Source organism: Mesoplodon densirostris, chromosome 14, assembly GCF_025265405.1.
Source record: "Mesoplodon densirostris isolate mMesDen1 chromosome 14, mMesDen1 primary haplotype, whole genome shotgun sequence".
NCBI classification, from domain to species: domain Eukaryota; kingdom Metazoa; phylum Chordata; class Mammalia; order Artiodactyla; family Ziphiidae; genus Mesoplodon; species Mesoplodon densirostris.
This window is the reverse complement of record NC_082674.1, coordinates 12,074,876-12,093,661: the sequence shown is the minus strand read 5'-3', so window position 1 is coordinate 12,093,661 and position 18,786 is coordinate 12,074,876. Positions and strand designations below refer to the sequence as shown.

General features: G+C 51.7%; 1 protein-coding gene across 1 annotated transcript; it reads right to left on the bottom strand.

Annotated features, from left to right (window-relative positions):
- Positions 1–12,313: 12,313 nt before the first annotated feature.
- MYCN (MYCN proto-oncogene, bHLH transcription factor) lies at positions 12,314–17,319 on the bottom strand. Its single transcript, XM_060117789.1, has 3 exons — positions 17,164–17,319; positions 15,046–15,955; positions 12,314–12,918 (listed from the first exon to the last, which is right to left on the bottom strand). The coding sequence occupies exons 1-3, from the start codon at positions 17,317–17,319 to the stop codon at positions 12,314–12,316; spliced, it is 1,671 nt and encodes a 556-aa protein (XP_059973772.1).
- Positions 17,320–18,786: the final 1,467 nt, after the last annotated feature.

Genomic DNA, 18,786 nt, shown 5'->3' with positions numbered 1-18,786 from the left:
TTAAGGCTCTGGTCTGCTCTGCATGTGACACCCACATCTGTGTCCTCAACTCTGCTGTAGTGAACAGGCTGGTGGTTCCTGCCCATGAAGCCTGAGATCTGTTATCTTACAGTGGTCTCATCCCTTGCTGGACATTAGAAACATCTGGGAAGCCTTTAAAAATCTTCAGCATTGGGAATTCCCTGGCAGTCCAGTGGTTAGGACTCCGTGCTTTCACTGACGAGGGTGCAGGTTTGATCCCTGGTCAGGGAACTAACATCCCGCGAGCTGCACGGAGCGGCCAAAATATATATATATATATATATTTATTTAAAAAATCTTCAGCAATTCACTAAATCATGTGGATTTAGTGAATCCAGAGATCAAAAAAGAGTGTGACTCTTCTCTAGGAGTTTCACAGATAGTGAAAAATATGTATTGTCATTGTAATATTCATAGCACTTATTGAGGAACCTGGAAGATCTAGCCTATCACCTCTATTTTTTAAATATTTATTTATTTTATTGATTTATTTTCTTTCTTTTTTTTTGGCTGAGTCAGCTCTTAGTTGCAGCACACAGGATCTTTCACTGCAGCGTGGGCCCTTCGTTGTGGCGCTCGGGCTTCTCTCTAGCTGTGGCACAGGGTGTGTGAGCTCTGTAGTTTGCGGCACATGGGCTTAGTTGCCCCGCGGCATGTGGGATCTTAGTTCCCCGACCAGGGATTGAACCTGCATCCCCTGCATTGGAAGGCAGATTCTTTATCACTGGGCCACCAGGGAAGTCCCCATCTCTATTTTAATGATGATGAACTTGAGACTCAGGGGGGTGCCTGGACAGTAGGTAAACGAATCACCAAACACCCAAAGTGAAACATGAGATGTGCAGCGCAGGAGGGTAGAGTAGGACTAAGGGAGCACAGGAGAGGTTTCAATAAATTCCAACAAGATGGGTCACGGAAGGCTTTGCGAAAGAGACAGCTGATGAGCGGAGCCATGAAAAATGGGTAGTATTGAGAAAGGTGGGGACAGGGTGGCTCCCAGACAGAGGCATCAGCAGGAGGAAAAGCACAGAGGCTGGGAGTGTCTGCACCCTCCTCTAGAATTGTATTGTTATGTGAGCTCACAAACGCTAGGCTATTTACAGCCTATTCTTATTTGTTTAGGGAAGAATCTTGAACAGAGATATCAAACATTTAACTGGCATTTTCAGTTCTTTGAGGTACCAGGGCTGCCAGTACAATTGTTCAGGTTGTGTCCTGCCCAAGAGGTGCCCTACTGGGGTTGGGGGAAGAGGGAGCTGATTTCCAGCTGCATTCTGTTCACCAAGCCATCCCTACCAGTGGACTACATCTACCTGCAGAAGAGAGGGAGCCTATCTCTAATTCATGCAAAGGTGCCATATAGGTTATTTGAAGGTAGCGCTGCAGATCAGAAGAAATGAGGAATCCACAGCATTCAAAACAGTTTGTTTTTCTCAGAATCTAAGTGACAGCTTATATCCCAAGATGGGACCGTTTTGGGTAAGACAAAAGAAACATAACTGTCCCCACTAAACCAGGTGATTCTTAGGTTTTGTATGGACCCAGTGTGACGGCCTGAAATCATTGTTTGATCTCCTTTTAGTCTGGGGACATAACAATGTTAGTGCTAAAAAGAACATACCCAGTCACCAGATTTGTAGGAAGATTCTTCTACCCACGGCAGAAACATAAATGACCAGAGGTCTACAGATTATGGGAACTAAGAAAGACGTCAGACATAACACAGTCAAAAATTCTCATTTTACAGAGAGATACAGTATAGAGAAACCCATTCAATCATTCATTCATCACCTGCTGCCTGCCTACTCTGTGCAAAACCCATTCTAGAAGATACAGAACACACAAGACAAGAGAGCCCCTTACTCCTTGTAAGAGAGATAAGACCCAAATACAATGACTTATAATACACAATGAAAAGTAATTTGTGACCTAACAAAGATACAAAACAAACAGGCATATTCATACATATTTATGCGTATGTGGAAAAATCTAGGAAGAGGTACACCAGCATTTTAATAGTTGTTCTCTCTGAAGGGTGGGTTACTAGCGATATTTTTCTTTCTTTTTTATACTTTATTGTCTCATTTTTTTCACAGTGACCATGGTCGGGAGGGAGAGAGTTATCTTCATTTCTCAAAGCCCAAAAGAGTACGGGAAAGACACTGGGTGAGGCTAGAGGCAGGAAAGAAAACTCTCTGCAGAGGGGAATGTGAAGGTTTTGTGAAGGAGATACCTTTAAGCTGGTCCATGGGCTTTGGATGCGGGGAAATGAGCAGAGAGAAGAGAGAAAACACAGAATCAACAAGGCTTGAGGTGGAAGAAACACTAAGGGGTGGCCTCGTTGAGTCAAGACCAAGGCTCTCAAAGGCCCAGGTCTGGGCTCCCCACACCAAGGCCAGGAGTGCCGGGGGGGCCCCCATGGGAAGCAGTCATGATGGTTACTAGTTACTGGGACTGGTGAGCACCATCCAGAACAACTTTGTGTGGGTTAAATATGTGCCTATAATAGCCAATTCTTCCAGAGTCGCACAGGACCCAATCACGCCCCTCTCCTCAGACCCCGTGGTGGATTCCCAGTGCCTGGAGGCAGTCCTTAGACCCAACCCACCCATCTCACCTGCAGCCCCAGGATGCACCTGTGCCCTAAACACACTCCGTACATACCTCCATGCAGCCCCACTCAGCCTGCCTATCAACCTGCAGTGCTCCTCCTGTCTTTCCCCACCAGGCCGATCACCCATCCATTAAGGCCACCTTGCACACCGTCTCCTCTGTGGGAGGGCTCTCCTATACTTCCCACCGCCCCTTCTCTGAAAATTATTGTGTTCACATCTCACCTTCCTTCCTAGGTGATGGTCAGAGTCCCCTGGGGCCGTGACTCTCCTCCCCACCTACACTCCATCTCCTTCACCTGCACGCACTCTCCCTCCCTGGAAGGGCTGAATGGAATGGCATTGAGTTTTACATTTTGCTGTGGAGCCCTAGTCCAGGAAGGGCAAGTGTTACCTGGCTCAGGAGATTTGGGGGAGCCTGGCATGCCGTAACTCCAGAATTCCAAGAAATCAAAACAAAATTGCATTGAGACTTCAGAGTGCATTCTGTGATCACATAGAGCGTTACCATTTTATGGGGGTGTGGGAGGGGTGGAGAGCAGAGTGAGCTCAGGGCTCCGAATCGGCAGAGAGTGGACCCCCAAACTGAAGCCATTCTCCATCAGGACGCTTTAAGGGCTGACTCTCCCAGGGCCCTCCCCTCATGGGATGTATAATACGGGTACCATCTGCATGTTGAAGAGTCCCCAGATCAACTCATTCCCAAGCTGCAGGCCCTTTGTCCCTTCTGTTAATGATATGCACATGTCATTAACATGACAGACCCTCTCCCCTTCAGGGGGCCCGGGAAAGGGGAGGATCTTCAGCCAGGCACTTGTGCCCCTTGAATAAGGATTTTCAGAATATGGAAACTGTTGCTCCCTGGGAGTTAACTGGGGGGTGACCCCCAAAAGCTAAATATATGTAAACACCTCTTTTAAAGGTTCCTAAAAGCTCTACTTGACTTGCCCTCTTGTTCCTTTTGTGAAAGAACCCACCTTCAAATCCTGAGGGATGTCATCCCTCTGGCCCTAAAGGCCTTGGCCAAAATGGTTTCACAACCGCCAATAAAAGGGAAACTCCACCACCAGGAGCTGTGATTCTCACAGGTCACGTTAACGGCAATATCACCTCGGGGTCCTCGACCCAGGGAACGAAGGTCCAAACCCAGTTTCAGATGCCTGAACTTGCAGCTTCTCTGATGATACAGACCCCGCCTCCCCACAGAAGAATCTCGGGGAGGATTTTATGCCATGTGTCCCCTGCTGTCTCGGGGACCAGATATCCCCAGATAGCTTCAGGAAGGCCATCCCCTCACGGCTTGGGATTATTTGGTAACTTAAAAATTGCTCCTTTTGGCTCCTTGCAAAGACCCGAGGAATGAAGGAGACTCAAGAAGGCCAGACTAGGGACTTCCTTGGTGGCACAGTGGTTAAGAGTCAACCTGCCAATACAGGGGACACGGGTTCAAGCCCTGATCCGGAAAGACCCCTCGTGCCGTGGAGCAGCTAAGCCTGTGCGCCACAACTACTGAACCGGCGCTCTAGACCCTTCGAGCCACAGCTACCGAAGCCCCTGCACCTAGAGCCCGTGCTCCGCAACAAGAGAAGCCACCGCAATGAGAAGCCTGCGCACCGCAGTGAAGACCCAATGCAGCCATAAATAAATAAATAAATAAATTTATTTATTTTAAAAAAGAAAAGCCCAGCCTAGAAGACAGAAGCCAGCGTCATGGTCTCGCCTCCAAAGCACTACTATTATTATTACTATTTTTAGTAGTATTATTCTCATGAAGTATAGAAGGAGCCCCAAAGCCTGAGAGGAGTGGAGCGGGCAAGTCGGCCTTTGTGTGGAACCCGCCACCTTCACACTCACGGTCAACGGCCTCCCAGAAGGAAAACAAGAGATTCCTCCTCCTGGTACAGCCTGAGGATGACTCATTTCGAGTCACTTAGCAGTGGTTCCAGAGCTCAAATCCAGGTGCTCCGACCCCAAGGCAATGTTCTCTCCAGCCCCTCCTTGCTTGCCAGGCCCTTGAACTCTCCATGGCTGGTTGAGCCCTTGGAGGTGTGTGCTGCGGTGGTCCCAGCCTCGGCCTGTCCAGCTGGTCACCCTGCGGTGAGAAAAAGCCAGCGCTAACGGGAGGGAAGCATGAAGGCCGCCCCAGCCCCATGTGCCCAGAGACGGACTGTTTACAGAGACGCAGGACTTTCAGTTTTAAAACTGGGACAGTCACAGGACAAGAGGGGAAAAAGAAACCACATCCCCGCAAAAGGACTTCCCCTCGTCAAGTGAAAGCACTGTGGAGAGAGCACTTGAATGGCCCTGAGCATCACAATAAGCATTTCATGGTGGTTTCTACTCCAATTACCCCGCCCTCAGCAGCCATGCCTCCAGTGAAGCTGGGGCTTAATTTGCACTTGAGCTAAAGGCTGTTTCTTGGCTCTAACATGTTCATGTTGTGGTTCGTCACCGTGGGCAAGAAAAAAGTCCTCCTGGGGCTACCCGGCCAGCAGAACCCGCGACCACGCGCAACACAGCAGCCTTCACACACGGGCAGCCAAAGGTAACGGAGCCTCGGACTGCAGTCACAGAAGGACATGCGCACTTACATTGCCCAGAGGAATGTACAAGGGAGGTGACCCTGCAGGAGAAGCAACCTCCCAGAGGTGTCAAAGGAAAGCCGTTCACAGCCATCCTGGAAGTTTACAGTTACAGACAACCAAGGAAACCTCCAACCTCATTATTTTAATGACATGTTTGGGGAACAGGGTTTCTGGTAGAAAGATGCTCTTCCCTCAAGACAAACTATAAAATATTAGTTCAGGGAATTCAGAAAAAGGACCCACTTAGGATAAGAAAGATTTACTTTCACACCCAAATGCAAACAGACCATTTACAATAGTAAACCCTGGTCTCAACCCTGCCCTCTTCACCAACGAAAAATGTCTCTTAACTATAGCTTGAGCATCTTCCAATCCCTGGTCTCGGTATAAATTTCCTGTTCTTCTTGGCTTTAGGCCAAAGAAAAGTGATTACACCAACCCAAGCGAAAACTCAAGGTGTCAGCTAACTGTTATCATATTCTGTTTTCATTTGAGTAATCCAATTAAGAATTGGACTTATCATTGTTTTCTCTAGTTTCAGATGAGACAAACCTGTGTATCCAGTTGCACAACTTGAGAACCTCTAGCTGGCTTTGAACAATGAGTCAAGTCTTTTCACTGGCAATCATTATTTAACGTTATGGGGCAGCTACCTGTTCTAGGTACCGTTGAGCAATCAGAGATGTGCCTACTGACCTTAAATGTGTTTCCTACCTGGGGGGAACCCACTTAGAGATGAGTCAGAAAGCAAACAGTGAAGTACACCAGTGAAGCACATGCCGAACAAGAGCTGACTGTGGCAGTAAGACCTCACAGAAGACTCCCCAGCTTCCACAGTGATGTCCCATCCCTCTATACTTTACGGCATTCTATCCTTGTAAGAACCTTGGGGGGTGGTGATTACTGTGGCTGTTTGAGAGCTGAAGAAAGTGAGATTCAGAGGGAGGTGACTTGCCCTCAGCCACAGACTAGTGAATGTCAGAGCCCAGATGTGCGTCACACCCAGAGCTTCCTGGAGACTGGAGAATGTTCCCAAGCACTACAGATATTTTAGCATTCAAAACTCCAGCCATCCCCAAGGATCAATGACTCTCGATCCTTAGAATTGAAAGGGGACCTTGGAGGTCACCATCTTCAATCCATCCCACTTCCAGTTGAGTCCGTTGCGCACCAGGCAGGCGCTTACCTCCTGTGCCAAGGCAAATAGCGAATAACTGAGCTAAGATCCAAGCCCAAAACAAGTATTTGTATTTCCCAGACCTGCCTCCCAGTCAACTGAGAACATCATTTTGTAGGCCGGACGGACTGCTTTTATGGTCTCCTTCAGGAAAATGGTGGACGGTAGGTAGCCTAAGACAGAAAATTCAACTGGTAACAGGCTGCAGATTTGTGAAGAAACAGGCTTATCTCCTGCACACCACTTCCCAAAAGGCTGCTGAAATTCTTAGGGCTGCTGAAAGGCAGAAGAAGGTCGATTTTGCCTTGCCTCCTTAGAGCACATCTCACAGCAACTCATCTGTATTTATCACAGGAGTACGTGCTGTGCGTGTTCTCCCAATACGCATTGTACCATGGGTTTGTCTGCTTCAACCATAAAAAGGCTCTGTTACTTCTCCTGGTCAAAGGCTTCAGGATGAATGTCTTGCAGCATGATACGCCAATATCAAAAGAGATCAGGTAACCCCGGTCAGTGGCCTATGAAGAGATTTCCTTTACAAGTAAGGAAAACTAATAAACCCTTGTAGAAGGCGTCGATGTTCTGCCACACTCAAATTCCTAGCCTTCGTCTTAAAATAGGCTTCAAAGCTCACATTCATTTGTTTCCAAGGTACCCGTTTTCAGGTTTTGTAAGGCCTCTTTTGAGGAACAAAAGTCTGCAAAGTTCTTGTTAAGCGCAGGCTTGTGAGTTTGTTCTGCCACTAAAGGTTTTTTAAAGATTCTTTGCCCTAGTAACATCCTAGGGAAATGGAGAGAGGAGGGATTCTGTCAACAAGAAATCAGATTGTTTAACAGACTTAAATCGTACCCATCATGCACCAGGCACTATTCCATGTGCCGTGTGTTAGTTAATTTCTGAAATCTCCCAGAAGCCCAGGTGAAGTGGGTAGTGCCAGCCCCGAGGTACCGGTAGGGAAACTGCGCACAACCCAGAGCTTGTGGGTGTGGGGATCAGATTCAAACCAGGTGGTCTAACTTTAGATCCACACTCTATGACATCCTCATGCTTCCCTTTGAGAGAGTGAAGAATAAGTTGGTGGGGGACCTTTGCCAATGTCCAAAGGGAGTTAAAGGAGGAAGAGCCTTGAGCTAGAAAGACTGAGGCCACAACAGTGCCCGGGTCGCTCTCCACCAACCCTGCCCCTCAGCTCCAGAGAAACTTCCAGATCTTCCTACTCAAAACTGCAACCCGCCTCCCTCCTGCTGTGGCATCCCAGAGTTCCGCCATCCTGTCCTACCTATCTTTCATAGCATTCACCACCTTATTAAACGCTACTTAACTTAGTTGCTTATTGTATTTCTTTTATTGTTGTCACTCTCTCCTAGACCATAAACTCCCTAAAGCACGGATCTGAAGGAGTTTCATCTCTTTTGTTCACTGATGTCTCCCAAGCATCTGGAACTGAGCTTGACACATGGTAGGTGTGACGTTAATGTTTGTTATGAAAGAGAGAGGAGAGGAAGGGCGGAGGCTGGGAGGGAGGAGAAGAGGGAGAGAAAGGTAGAAAGGAAAAAGAAAAGGGAGCAGACCGGTTGAAGTTCCTTTCCTTTCTGGCGTTCTACCTCCGAAATGGGACACTGAGTTCGATGGCCCCTTCCAAACCTAGTAACCTCTGATTCGGAAAACCACCCAAATTAGGATTTTCAAAAGATAGCCATCACGGGGATGAATGAAAGTCAAACCCAGAAGACCCAGTTCCCCAAATGGATGTAGGATGAACTGGCCAGCTCTCCTGGAGGATTGTGAGAGTCAGGTGTAAAAACCTGAGTGATCTCTCCAGTGCCACACAGAGGTGGGAGGATTGTAACCACTGCACAGGTGACCTGTGGCCTCACACAAGTCTACAAGCCTCCTCAGGCCTGCGATAGACCAGCAAAGCAGCTTCCTCCAAAAGTGAGCTCTGAAGCGGGAAACTGGAGGAGCCGGATTCAGCCACGGGACCCCTCGTAGGCTTTGGCTCAATCATCGCCCTGCCCCCCACCCATCCCTCTGGTCTGCCCAGCCCCCCGGGACTTAACTCCCTTCCAGACTCTGGGCTCCCTAAAGAAAGGCCTCCGTGTGTGTTTTATCTTCACCTCCAGCCGTCAGCTCCCAACGCCCACTGATGCCCAGGGGATGTGTTTCCCCAGGTGGATTAGCCTGAGAGCTCGGGAAGCTGGTTGGCAGGAGGCAGCCACGTAATGGTCCTCACCGCGTTCCTTCCTCTGCTGCCTACTCAGCTGCCAGCCTTCTGCCCGCCTCTGCCAAGGCCCTGTCATCTGTCAGTCACCAGGCCGGAGCCAAAGAATCAGAGGTGAATGGGATGCTGTACCTGCTTTAGGGGACTCCATGGTCAAGGAGGTCCAGGAGGGTGATGGGGACAGCTCTTCTCTCTCCAGGGGTGATGTGGGATTAGGAGCTGGAAAAGGCACCCCTGGGGGTATGAGAAAGGCTTCTTGAAAGAGATGACATTGGGCTTGTCATTCCAGGTTGAAAAGGATTTCAGTGAATGGAAACTGGGTAACCCAGGAGGAGGGAATACAGTGGGACAAGTCAGAGGTGAGAGAGCGTGTCTGGCGTGGCTGGAGAGAGGGGTGTCTGTGGAGGGGCAGGGGTGATGGAGCTGGTGGGCCAGGGTGAAAGCAGCCTCACAGGCCGGGCTGAAGGATTTGGACTCTATCCTATAAGTGGTGGGGAACTGTTAGAAGTTTGTATGCAGGGTGGGCTATTTAGAAGGACTAATATGGAAGCACCCTGTGGGTGGATGGGTGAGCCAGGAGGTATGGAGGCTACCGTGTGAGTGTGGGGAAAGCCAATACCATGGAAAGAGCACAGGCCGATCATCAGCAAACTCCAGTCCCGGTTCGGCCACTAATTCGATATGGGATCCCATGACCCCATTCTATAAAATGAAGTAATTGATCTAACTGATATAGAGCAGTGTCTCAAATTGTCTCAAAACTGCTCTTGGGGACTTCCCTGGCAGTCCAGTGGTTAAGACTCCACGCTTCCACTGCAGGGGGCACGGTTTCAGTCCCTGGCCGGGGAACTAAGATCCCGCATGCTGCACGGCATGGCCAAAACAAAATAAAATTTAAATTTAAAAAAATGAAACTGCTCTTGGAATGCAGAGAAGGGCTCTCATGTTATTGAAAGGAGTGGTTCCATTCTTCTGTGACTATAGCAATTATTTTACAGATTATTGCAGATCTAAATTGAGTGACACTTTCCCTCGGCTGGAGCAGGAAAGGCAAATGAGAGGTATTTTATCTTAGGTTTTTTTTTTTAACATTTTAATACATATTTTTGATCCACCTAAAGCAAAAAGTTCTCTTTAAAGTAACATAAAGAACATTTTTCAAAAGGTCGTTAAATAACAATGAAAACCAAAAGATCATAAACATTTAGAAGAGAGAATGGGCACTCAGTATGTGGAATGAGAGCATGGAATTTGGCTCTGAGCTTCCCAGCAGCCAGAGCAAAAATGGAGCCTGGTACAAATTAGTTTAGAGCCTTGTTCATCTCAACAGTTTAACCTCCTCCAGGACTAGAGTTCTATCTCATCTGAAACACCTAGGGAGGCCCCATATGGGGATCACAAAAAAAAAAAGGAATTGGGATGATTGAGTTGGGTTTCAAGAATCTCAATAACTTTGAGGTCTCTCAATTTTCTTTTGGCTCATGGGCACAGGACGAGGTGCAGAGGCTGCAGGGAAGATTTGGGGCCCGTAAAGTGCAAGTGGACGGGAAGTCTTTTTGAATGACAGTTCGAAAAGGACTCTCAAAGAGGGTTATTTTTTAGTGTGGGGATGGGGGCAAGGAGGGAGATTAAGGAGTAAAGAGAATTTTACCTGAATTTCAACATGATCTGACCATTGGTGATGTCCATGGCAATACCACCAACCTCATAGCTCAGGAAATGTGGCTGTAAACCAGCGGAGGACCTCAAATTCTAAACTCCACTGGTCTTTGGAAAATGCAGACAGGGACCCTGGTGGCCTAGGCAAGCAAAGCCGTTTCTCATCCCTGGACATGTTTTCTTCTGAGCAAAGCAAAGGTCTTTTCAGTTGAAAGCTAAAATCTGAGATGAATGAAACCTTAGAGAAATAGTTTTGAGTACCACCTTCCACCGAAGAGATGTACTCACAGGCTCTCAGTTCTGAGATGCTGAATGCCTCCCCAGCAAGGGTATCATCTCCCATCAGGGAAACTCTGAAACTGCCTCCTAGCTCTGCTGGGGCCCCCTCCCCCAACCTGTTGGCCCTGGCTGTCCTCCAGAACCTGCAAAGGTTAATCTGGCTTCCACAGAACAGTCCAAGCAACCAAAATAACAGGAGTGCCCAGCGGACAGAGCTACACTAACACCCCAGTGCCTCTCCTGAAGGGACAAGGCACATGAGCTGGACCACACCGCTGTCACTCCAGGAATTACTCTGGTGAATCAGGCTGTTAGCTTTTTGAGGGGAGGGACCAACTCCATCTTTATTCAGCTCCAATGCCTAACATAGAACCTTGCACAGCTCCTAGTAAATTGTGATGAATGCTTTCTTCTTAGAGATGACCTGCACTCTATGCTGAAATATAAAGCCATCAGCTGATGGGATAAAAGGTTACCAACACCAAATACTGCCAAGTTGCAGAACTCAGTGTCTTCATTTTACTCCTCCTTCTCAAGGGTCTGATGTCCCAGCTTAGTCTGGTTAAATGGCCAACGTATAGGACAGTGTTTTGTAAACTATGGAGTGCTATTGCTAGCAGGCACAATCACTAATAACACACCTATGCTGTTTAACTTGGGAGAAATCTCGTAACCTTCCTAAGCTCAGTTCCCTCCACCTCAAGTGGGGACAATGGCCCCTCCCCAGCCAGGACCGTACAGGTATAAAATGACTGGTCTGTGGAAACCAAGTTCCCTGTCCAGGTTATGCGCTCTTTATGGTTGCTGCTTAAAGGATAGAGTTTAACCGTTGCTGTTATGAAAACAAACCAAAAAAAGTTGCATCATTTAATTGCTATTTATTTTCATAAACATGAGGTATTTCAAAGTGCTATAAGATGCAGCACTAAATATATACATTTTGAAGAAATTAAACACAGAACTTTGCATTTACCCAGTTCTATGCACCAAACATGAACAAATACATTAACAGGAAGAAACAGGCTAGGAAAAAGGCATATATATATAGTAAATTTCTTTACAAAAGTTTCTTAGTTCAAAAAGTGATAAAGTAATATCTACTCAAAACTTTCACAACTCATTTTCATACGAAAATATAAGTATCAAATTTAGTTATGTATCAGCATCATACTAAAGTATACAGGCAGTGTAAGAATTAGTACAGTACATAACAGAGATTAACAATATATTTGTATACAAAACATGCTCCTCAAACATTGAGGTATTACAGTACTTAGGTATGAACTTCCAGTCTAATACTGGCCGCAAAAGCCACCTCTCATTACCCAGGACGTATACAAAAGGCAGGTGTGTCCATGGTATTTACAGAAATGTTCCCCAGGGGTATCAATGGCAAACCCCCATGTGGCATCGGCTGGAACTTAAGCACCATTTTAAAAAGAAGGAATGACTTTCTGTTGTCTGGAAACTTGTAACAAACAAGGTGACTTCAACAGCCCCAGAAGGCTCCCAACGGTCACGGACTTCGACCGCCGTCTCAGAGGTGACGCGGAAGAACACCGCCAGGGCCACCTGCATCCCATCCTGCAGGCCCTCTCCCGAGGTCCTGGCAGAACCCCTCATGTCCTGCTCCCCACCCAGATCCAAACTCGACGGGGGACCGATTTGAAAGTAAACCAACATTCTTAATGTCAACACAAGGTTTGTTTAAAAAAAAAAAAATGTGCAAAGTGGCAGTGACTGTCCAGTTCGGAGACGTTTAGCAAGTCCGAGCGTGTTCGATTTTCTTTAGCAACTGCTGCTGTCTTGCCTGCAGCTTCTCCTTCTCCAGCAAAAGCTGGTGCTCCTCGGCCTGGAGGGAGTGGACGTACTCGGTGGCCTTTTTCAAGATGACCACCTTGGCGGCCTTCTCGTTCTTCACCAGCTCTGGCACGTGGTCCCTGAGCGTGAGGAAGCTGGACCGCAGGTCGTTGCGGCGCTGGCGCTCCAGGATGTTGTGGTTCCGACGGCGCTCGCTGTCCTCCGAGTCAGAGTTACGCGGGCTCAAGCTCTTGGCCTTTGGGGGGATGACGCTCTTGAGGGGACGCGGGGATGCTTCACTCTTTATCTTCTTCTGGGGCGGCGCATCCTCGCTCTCCACGAAGGGAGACGGGGCGGCGTAGTTGTGCTGCTGGTGGATGGGGACGCAGCGCTTGAGGATCAGCTCACCCGACGGGGCCCTCCCAGGTCCCAGGGCCGCGCTCTTGGGACGCACGGTGATGGTGAAGGTGGTGACGGCCTTGCTGTTGGAGGAGGACCGCCGCTTCTCCACAGTCACTACGTCGATTTCCTCCTCTTCGTCTTCCTCCTCGTCATCTTCATCATCTTTGAGAACAAGGTGAGGGTTATTCTCATGATGAGGCACGTATGAATTAAATACACATACAGTCTGGCAGAGCAGGCCCTGGCCCGTGGTTTGCTCTTACTGGGATCCATCAGCACAGGTCTCTGAAGAGAGCTGTACATGCTTTTCCCCTCCCCATACTCCTAGCATTTCATCTTCCATTCAAGCTTGAGCAGGTGGCAGAAATAGAAAGAACCTCGGCTTTGGAGTTAGACAGAATCCTGGCTCCATCACACACACTAGCTGCACGACCCTGGGCAAGGTATTTTCTAAGCCTCAGTTTCCCCAGCTATTAAATGGGGGATAATGCCGTAAGTTGAGTTGGACAGAATTTGTAGACAAGAGTCTCAGTAAACGGTAACCCTTTCCCATCATCGCTAGTCTGCCCCATAAACTTATTTATATTTCCATCTCCACACTTAAGAACTGAAGCCTCCTCATTTTAGGAGCCTCAGTTAGCCACTTACACATGGTGGAGTTTGATTTTCAGTGAAACAAACTAAAGAACAATTTAATTCACTAAGGAAAAAAAATACCTTGTCTTCCATGATCATGACTTCTATACAGTAAGCAGTTTTTCATCTTAACAAAGATCAAACCTTAACTACAGAGCCGTAATCCACTGGAGCTCTAAACCCAGATACGGGGCACCTCTTCTCAAAGTCACCACCACCCGCAGCAGCCAGAAAAACGTGTAGCATCATGTGTGCGTTTCCCCCCTCTCTCCTCATTTACTACCGTGCTCGGGTAGAAAATTATTGTTTAAAATGCAAGCATGAAAATCAAAACACATCTTCTGCTTGATCTGAAGGGGACCGGAAAGCTGAACAATTGTGGGATTTGTTCTAAAGCCAAAATGCGAGGCTGTTCCAGTCGGTGGGTCCCTTTAAGCCAATGTTTTGGTTTTCTGCCAAGAAGACAGCTGTTGGAAGGAAGTGCTTCCTCACCAAAAGCTGTCAAGGCACAGACATTAAAGGGACAGACCCGTTCAAACTGAAGGCTTATCCCCAAGTTTCCTTTCAGGAGCCTCAGATGAATCTGTCCTCAGCCCTGAAGGAAATGTAGGCTTTTTATCCATCTGCATTCTAAAAACAGTGGTTTTCAAGGTCCAAGTCTCCCAGCTCCAAGGACAAGGGCTATTCCAGTATTTGGGTAGAGTTCTTCACCTTCAGGCAAAGTCTTGGTTTTAACCCTGCTGTTCAGTTTCACCAGGAGGCACACAATAGAACTAATCAATGAGTGCTTCAGGTTGTGTGCATTCCTGGAGGGCCTGCTAAGTGCCCGCCCTCACCTTGAAGGACACTGGGTTACAGAACACAGCTCGGGTCTGAAATTAGTCCTGGAACTTTGGCTAGAAGATAAAACCGGGCGGTTCTCTCTGCACACTGTAAAGAGGCGGCCCCTTGAGAATGTACACAACCGCTGTGGTACTGGCCGCCAGCTGCTGAGTGAAGGGAGGAAGGGATGGCCCTACCACCCCCAGCCTCTCAGATCCTCGCCCGCCTGCCGGCCAGCATATCGCCGCCTGCTGGCGACGGACCAGGAGCAAATAGCCCACCACCCACCGAGGGAGGGGGGAAAAAAAAAGTACCGAGGTTCGAAAAAATAAAATACAATCGGTGCTCACCATCTGTGCAATCCCTTCCTAACTTCCTGCACCCTAAATAGGACTTTGCACAGGCTTGTGCTTTTCGGGGCTTCTCCCCACCCCTGACCCGGGCCGCAGAGTCCCTTTCCACCCCTGGGCTAACAGGTTTCTGCCAGCGGCCCCCTGAACCCCAACTCGGCTTTAGCCACTCAACTTTTCTCATTTTCTTCCTCGGAGGGAGCTGCAGAGAAGAGACGGGGGACGGGGCGGGGGCCAGTGATGGAGTCGGGCTTCCGGCGGGGGGTGAGGGAACTTTAGGGAAGGTGAGGCTGGAGAGCACAGCTTTCACCCACCCTCTCCTCCGTACCCTAGAGATTGGCCTGGGAAAAATCACTTCTCAGCCACCAGCACTACCTCCAAACGACTCTCCCCCAGCACCCTAACCCACGAACGACAAACCCGGCGCCACCCCCAGCCCCAGTACCCCAGGAGGGCAGCCGGACCCTGGCTCGCTCTTTACCTGAGTCGCTCAGGGTGTCCTCTCCGGAGGTGCTGAGGGCCTTGTGGTCACCGCCGCTGGCCAGGCGGCCGCCGGTGCGTGGAAGAGCGGCCACCGGGGCGCCCGCTGGGGCTGCGGCGCTCGCCCCCGAGGCGACCGCGGCCCCCGCCGCTGGGGCACCGGCCGGGGCGGCGGGCGCCGCCGCGGGCTCGCGCTTGTTCACCGGGAACGGGAAGACCACGGCGGGATCCACGCACTCGGCGGCCGGGTGGGCGAGCTCGGCGGGCAGGGCGGCCCCGGCGCGGCCCGGCCCCGCAGCCACTGCGCTGTGCCCGCGGCCCGCGGGGCCGGTGGCGCCCGCGGCCGGGGCCGGGACCGCGGGCCCCGCGGCGGGCGGCCGGCCGTGCTGCAGCTTCTCGCTCACCGCGCGCTCCAGCTTTTCGCGGGCCGAGAAGCCGCTCCACATGCAGTCCTGGAGGATGACCGGGTTGGGCGTGAGGCCGCCCAGGCCCCCCAGGCCGAACGCGTCCTCCTCGGCCGGGTTGCCCCACAGGTCGGCCTCGGGCAGCAGCATCTCGGTGGCCCAGTTCGGGGGCTCCGGGCTGTGCTCCGGGAAGGCACGGCTGGGCGACAGCGGGGGCGTGGGCAACAGCTCAAACTTCTTCCAGATGTCCTCCCCCGGGGGGGTCGAGTCGGGGCCGCCGAAGTAGAAGTCATCTTCGTCCGGGTAGAAGCAGGGCTGCAGAGAGTCAAACTCGAGGTCCGGGTTCTTGCAGATCATCCCCGGCATGGTGGACGCGGTGCAGCTCGGCATCGGCTCGCCTCCTGGCCGCCGAATGAGGGCTTCTTTCCGCTCCGCTCTTTTTAGTTCGGGGGGTGCTTCCTTCCCGTGGGGGGCGCGGAGGGCGGGGGCCCGCGCCAACCTCCGACACTGCAACCGACAGACACACCAGGAGAGGGTTGGCAAGCGGAGCCGGATGGGGGGCGCGAGGGGTGGGGACGGGCAGCGGTCACCCCCTCGCTTCCTCAATCTCTCCTCCAAGCCCCCCACTCCGCCCAGGGCTCCCGAAGGTGGAGGAAGTTGTGTCTCTCGCTCTCTCCCTCCCTCCTTTTGTGTACATGCTGTCTACGACAGGGGGTGGGAGGAGGCATGCAGATGCAGGGGGTGGCGGCGTAGCTCTGCAACTTTGGAAACTGCCGTTTCATTCACACAAGGCACTGCCTGGGGGAGGGGGCTGCCCAAGGCTGCAGAATTCTAGCTCCCACTAGCTCACCGACACCCGCGGTTGCACCCGAGTAGGGCCCGCTGCTCCCAGGAAGCCCAGGACTCCAACCCAGCTACCGGGTCGAGGATTCTTAAGAACCCTCAAACCACCCCCCCTCCTTTGTAAAATTGCAACCTCGGGAGCGCAAGCGATAGCGGGGGGTTTAGGAAACTTTGCAAATGGAAAAACCCTTTCTCTAGACCGAGACCAACAACAGGCACCCAAATCCAGAACCCCCTCCCCCCAATTTTGATCCGACGTCCCCAGCGTTCACCCGCTGCAGGGAAAGTACTGTCAGTAGCTGATTTTGAACCTCTCTACCCCCACCCCCGCTGTTCCAAGCCCCCAACGACATCCTCTTCGTGGGAGAGCCTGGACCCCAGTCCCCGGGAATGGTTCAGGGGCACCAGCGCGGGGAGGGTCGCACGGAGAGCCACGTCTCCTCTGAGCCGGGGCGGCAGTGACCCAGATTACCACCGCGACGGCCTCGCCCTGCTTAACCCCCTTCTTCTTCCTCTGGGGGCACCCTTTGGAGGAGAACCCAGCTTCGGGGTGGGGACGCACCGGCTCCCCGTCAGCTCAAATGCAGACAAATGTTCTAGAGAAGGGTGAATTTCTTTTCGATGAAGCCATTACAACCCCTGGCAAGGGCACTAGATGGATTAGGGCGGGTCTCTCCCAGTCCGGGAGCCTTGGGGACTGGAACTGGCTTTTCAGGGAAAACCCCGAGAGGGTTTTGTTTCGGAAGCAGAAACAGTCCCCCCGGGCACAGTCGGGCGCCCTGTGCGCCAGCCGCGATCCCGTCCAGGGCTTGCCTTCCCGCCGCGTTCGCCGCTCCCGGGGCGCCAGGCGCTTTGCGCCCCCCGCTCCTTACCTCCCGCCGACGGCCGGGGATCCGGAGGCGATTCTGTGCGGGGGTCCCCGGGTGGCCAGGGGCGGGGGGTGGTCCTCGGGTGGCTGCAGTCTGTGCGCGCTTGCGCCTGGCTAGCGCTAGCTCGGCTCCAACCCAGTTCCCAGGAGCCCCCCGCATCCACCCAGCGCGTCCAGACAGATGACTGTCACTGGCTGCGCTTTGAAGCTCGGGGGATATTATTAACTGAAAAATCTGACACACCCGGGGGGCGGGGAGAGAAGGGGGCTGCGGCACAGACAAGGGGGAGGGAGAAAGGCAGAGGAAAGCGGCTTTACCCCGCCCTCTTGATTTCCATAAAAATCAGGGGAGGCGCCAAGGCTTTCGCGCCAAAAGCCACTTGCTTTTCTTCTTTGCAGAGAGGAGGCTGCAAAGCTGGGAAGCTCGGGGCGTGCTCCTCCCGCCCTTTTAGACCCCCGGGCTTGCCCCCTGTGCACTCTGCGGACCAGCTGCGCGCGGAGCGGTGCAATGCAACACCCACCCTGCGGGCCTGGCAATTGCTCGGCGTAAAAAAAAAAAATTTCCGGAGGGCTCCGGGGGTGTTCAGAGGCTCCTAACCCAGCCCCCGCCTCGACTGCGTGTGTGTGCTGCTGAGCGCGAGGCCGACGTCCAGCCGGGACGTGCGGGGGGCGAGGGAGGGGTGTTGCTCGTGTGTGATCTCGGAAGGGAAGCCGGACCCGGGGTGCACAGTGGGAGGGAGAGGACGCGCCCATTTAGGAACGAAACCGCGGGAGGTTTCTAGTTTTAAATTGAAAGGAGAGGGGCGCCCCCTTGTTTGAAAATAAATAAATAACTGCGGGCTACGAGGGTGGCGCCGCTGTGGTTTCTTCGGCCGAAGGCGACACCTCGCGGAGGCCGCGCAGAAAGCGGAGCCGCGGGGCCTGGTCTCGGGGGTCCAACCGGGGCCACGGGCAGCCCTCCCGCCGCGCTGTCAACCTGTCCTCACCACCGCGCGGGGGGTGCCGGCTCTCCTCGGCTTCCGAAGGGGATGGGCGTGAGGCTCCCGAAGCCGTTCTCACGGGCTCCCAAGTCAGCCTTCCAAAACCAGCTATTTCCCGAATTATGGGGAGGCGGATCAGGTCTTCGTTGGAGTCGGCGGTCCACACCTCCTGCAGCCCAAACCCTGGCTCAGAAACCTTGGCTTCAGATTGTGGCAGGCAAAGGGGCAAGCTGCTATCGCTGTTCAGCCTCGATGTGCCTTGGTTTCTTCAATTGTGAAATGGAGTTAGTGACGGTGCTTACCTCACAGGGTTGTTTTAAGATATTTTGAATGTTCAGGACGGTGCCCAGCACAGGATGGGTGTTGAGTGTCAGCTATTGTTATTACCAGATCCTGATCGATTCTTCCGGGGAAATTAACACCCCACCCCCTCTCCCATCCCACCGCCGCTATCAGATCCTAACTTCACTCTGGCCAAGCTTTCCTGCAGGTGTGTTGGGGGGCGGAGGGGTGACAGGGTACGAGATTCCAGAACCAAAACTCCCCAGGAACAACCCGAATCTCAGCCCCCTTCACAACCAGATACACGACGGAGTGGGATTTCCTCGCGAAAAACGTTCCTCTTCGGATGGTTTGGGGTAGAGAAA

Coding starts and splice junctions, on each gene's coding strand:
- MYCN (XM_060117789.1), bottom strand. CDS start 17,319: ATGCGGGGGGCTCCTGGGAACTGGGTTGGAGCCGAGCTAGCGCTAGCC. Junction 15,956..17,163: donor TCCCCGGCCGTCGGCGGGAG/GTAAGGAGCGGG, acceptor TGTCGGTTGCAG/TGTCGGAGGTTGGCGCGGGC. Junction 12,919..15,045: donor GGACACCCTGAGCGACTCAG/GTAAAGAGCGAG, acceptor TTGTTCTCAAAG/ATGATGAAGATGACGAGGAG.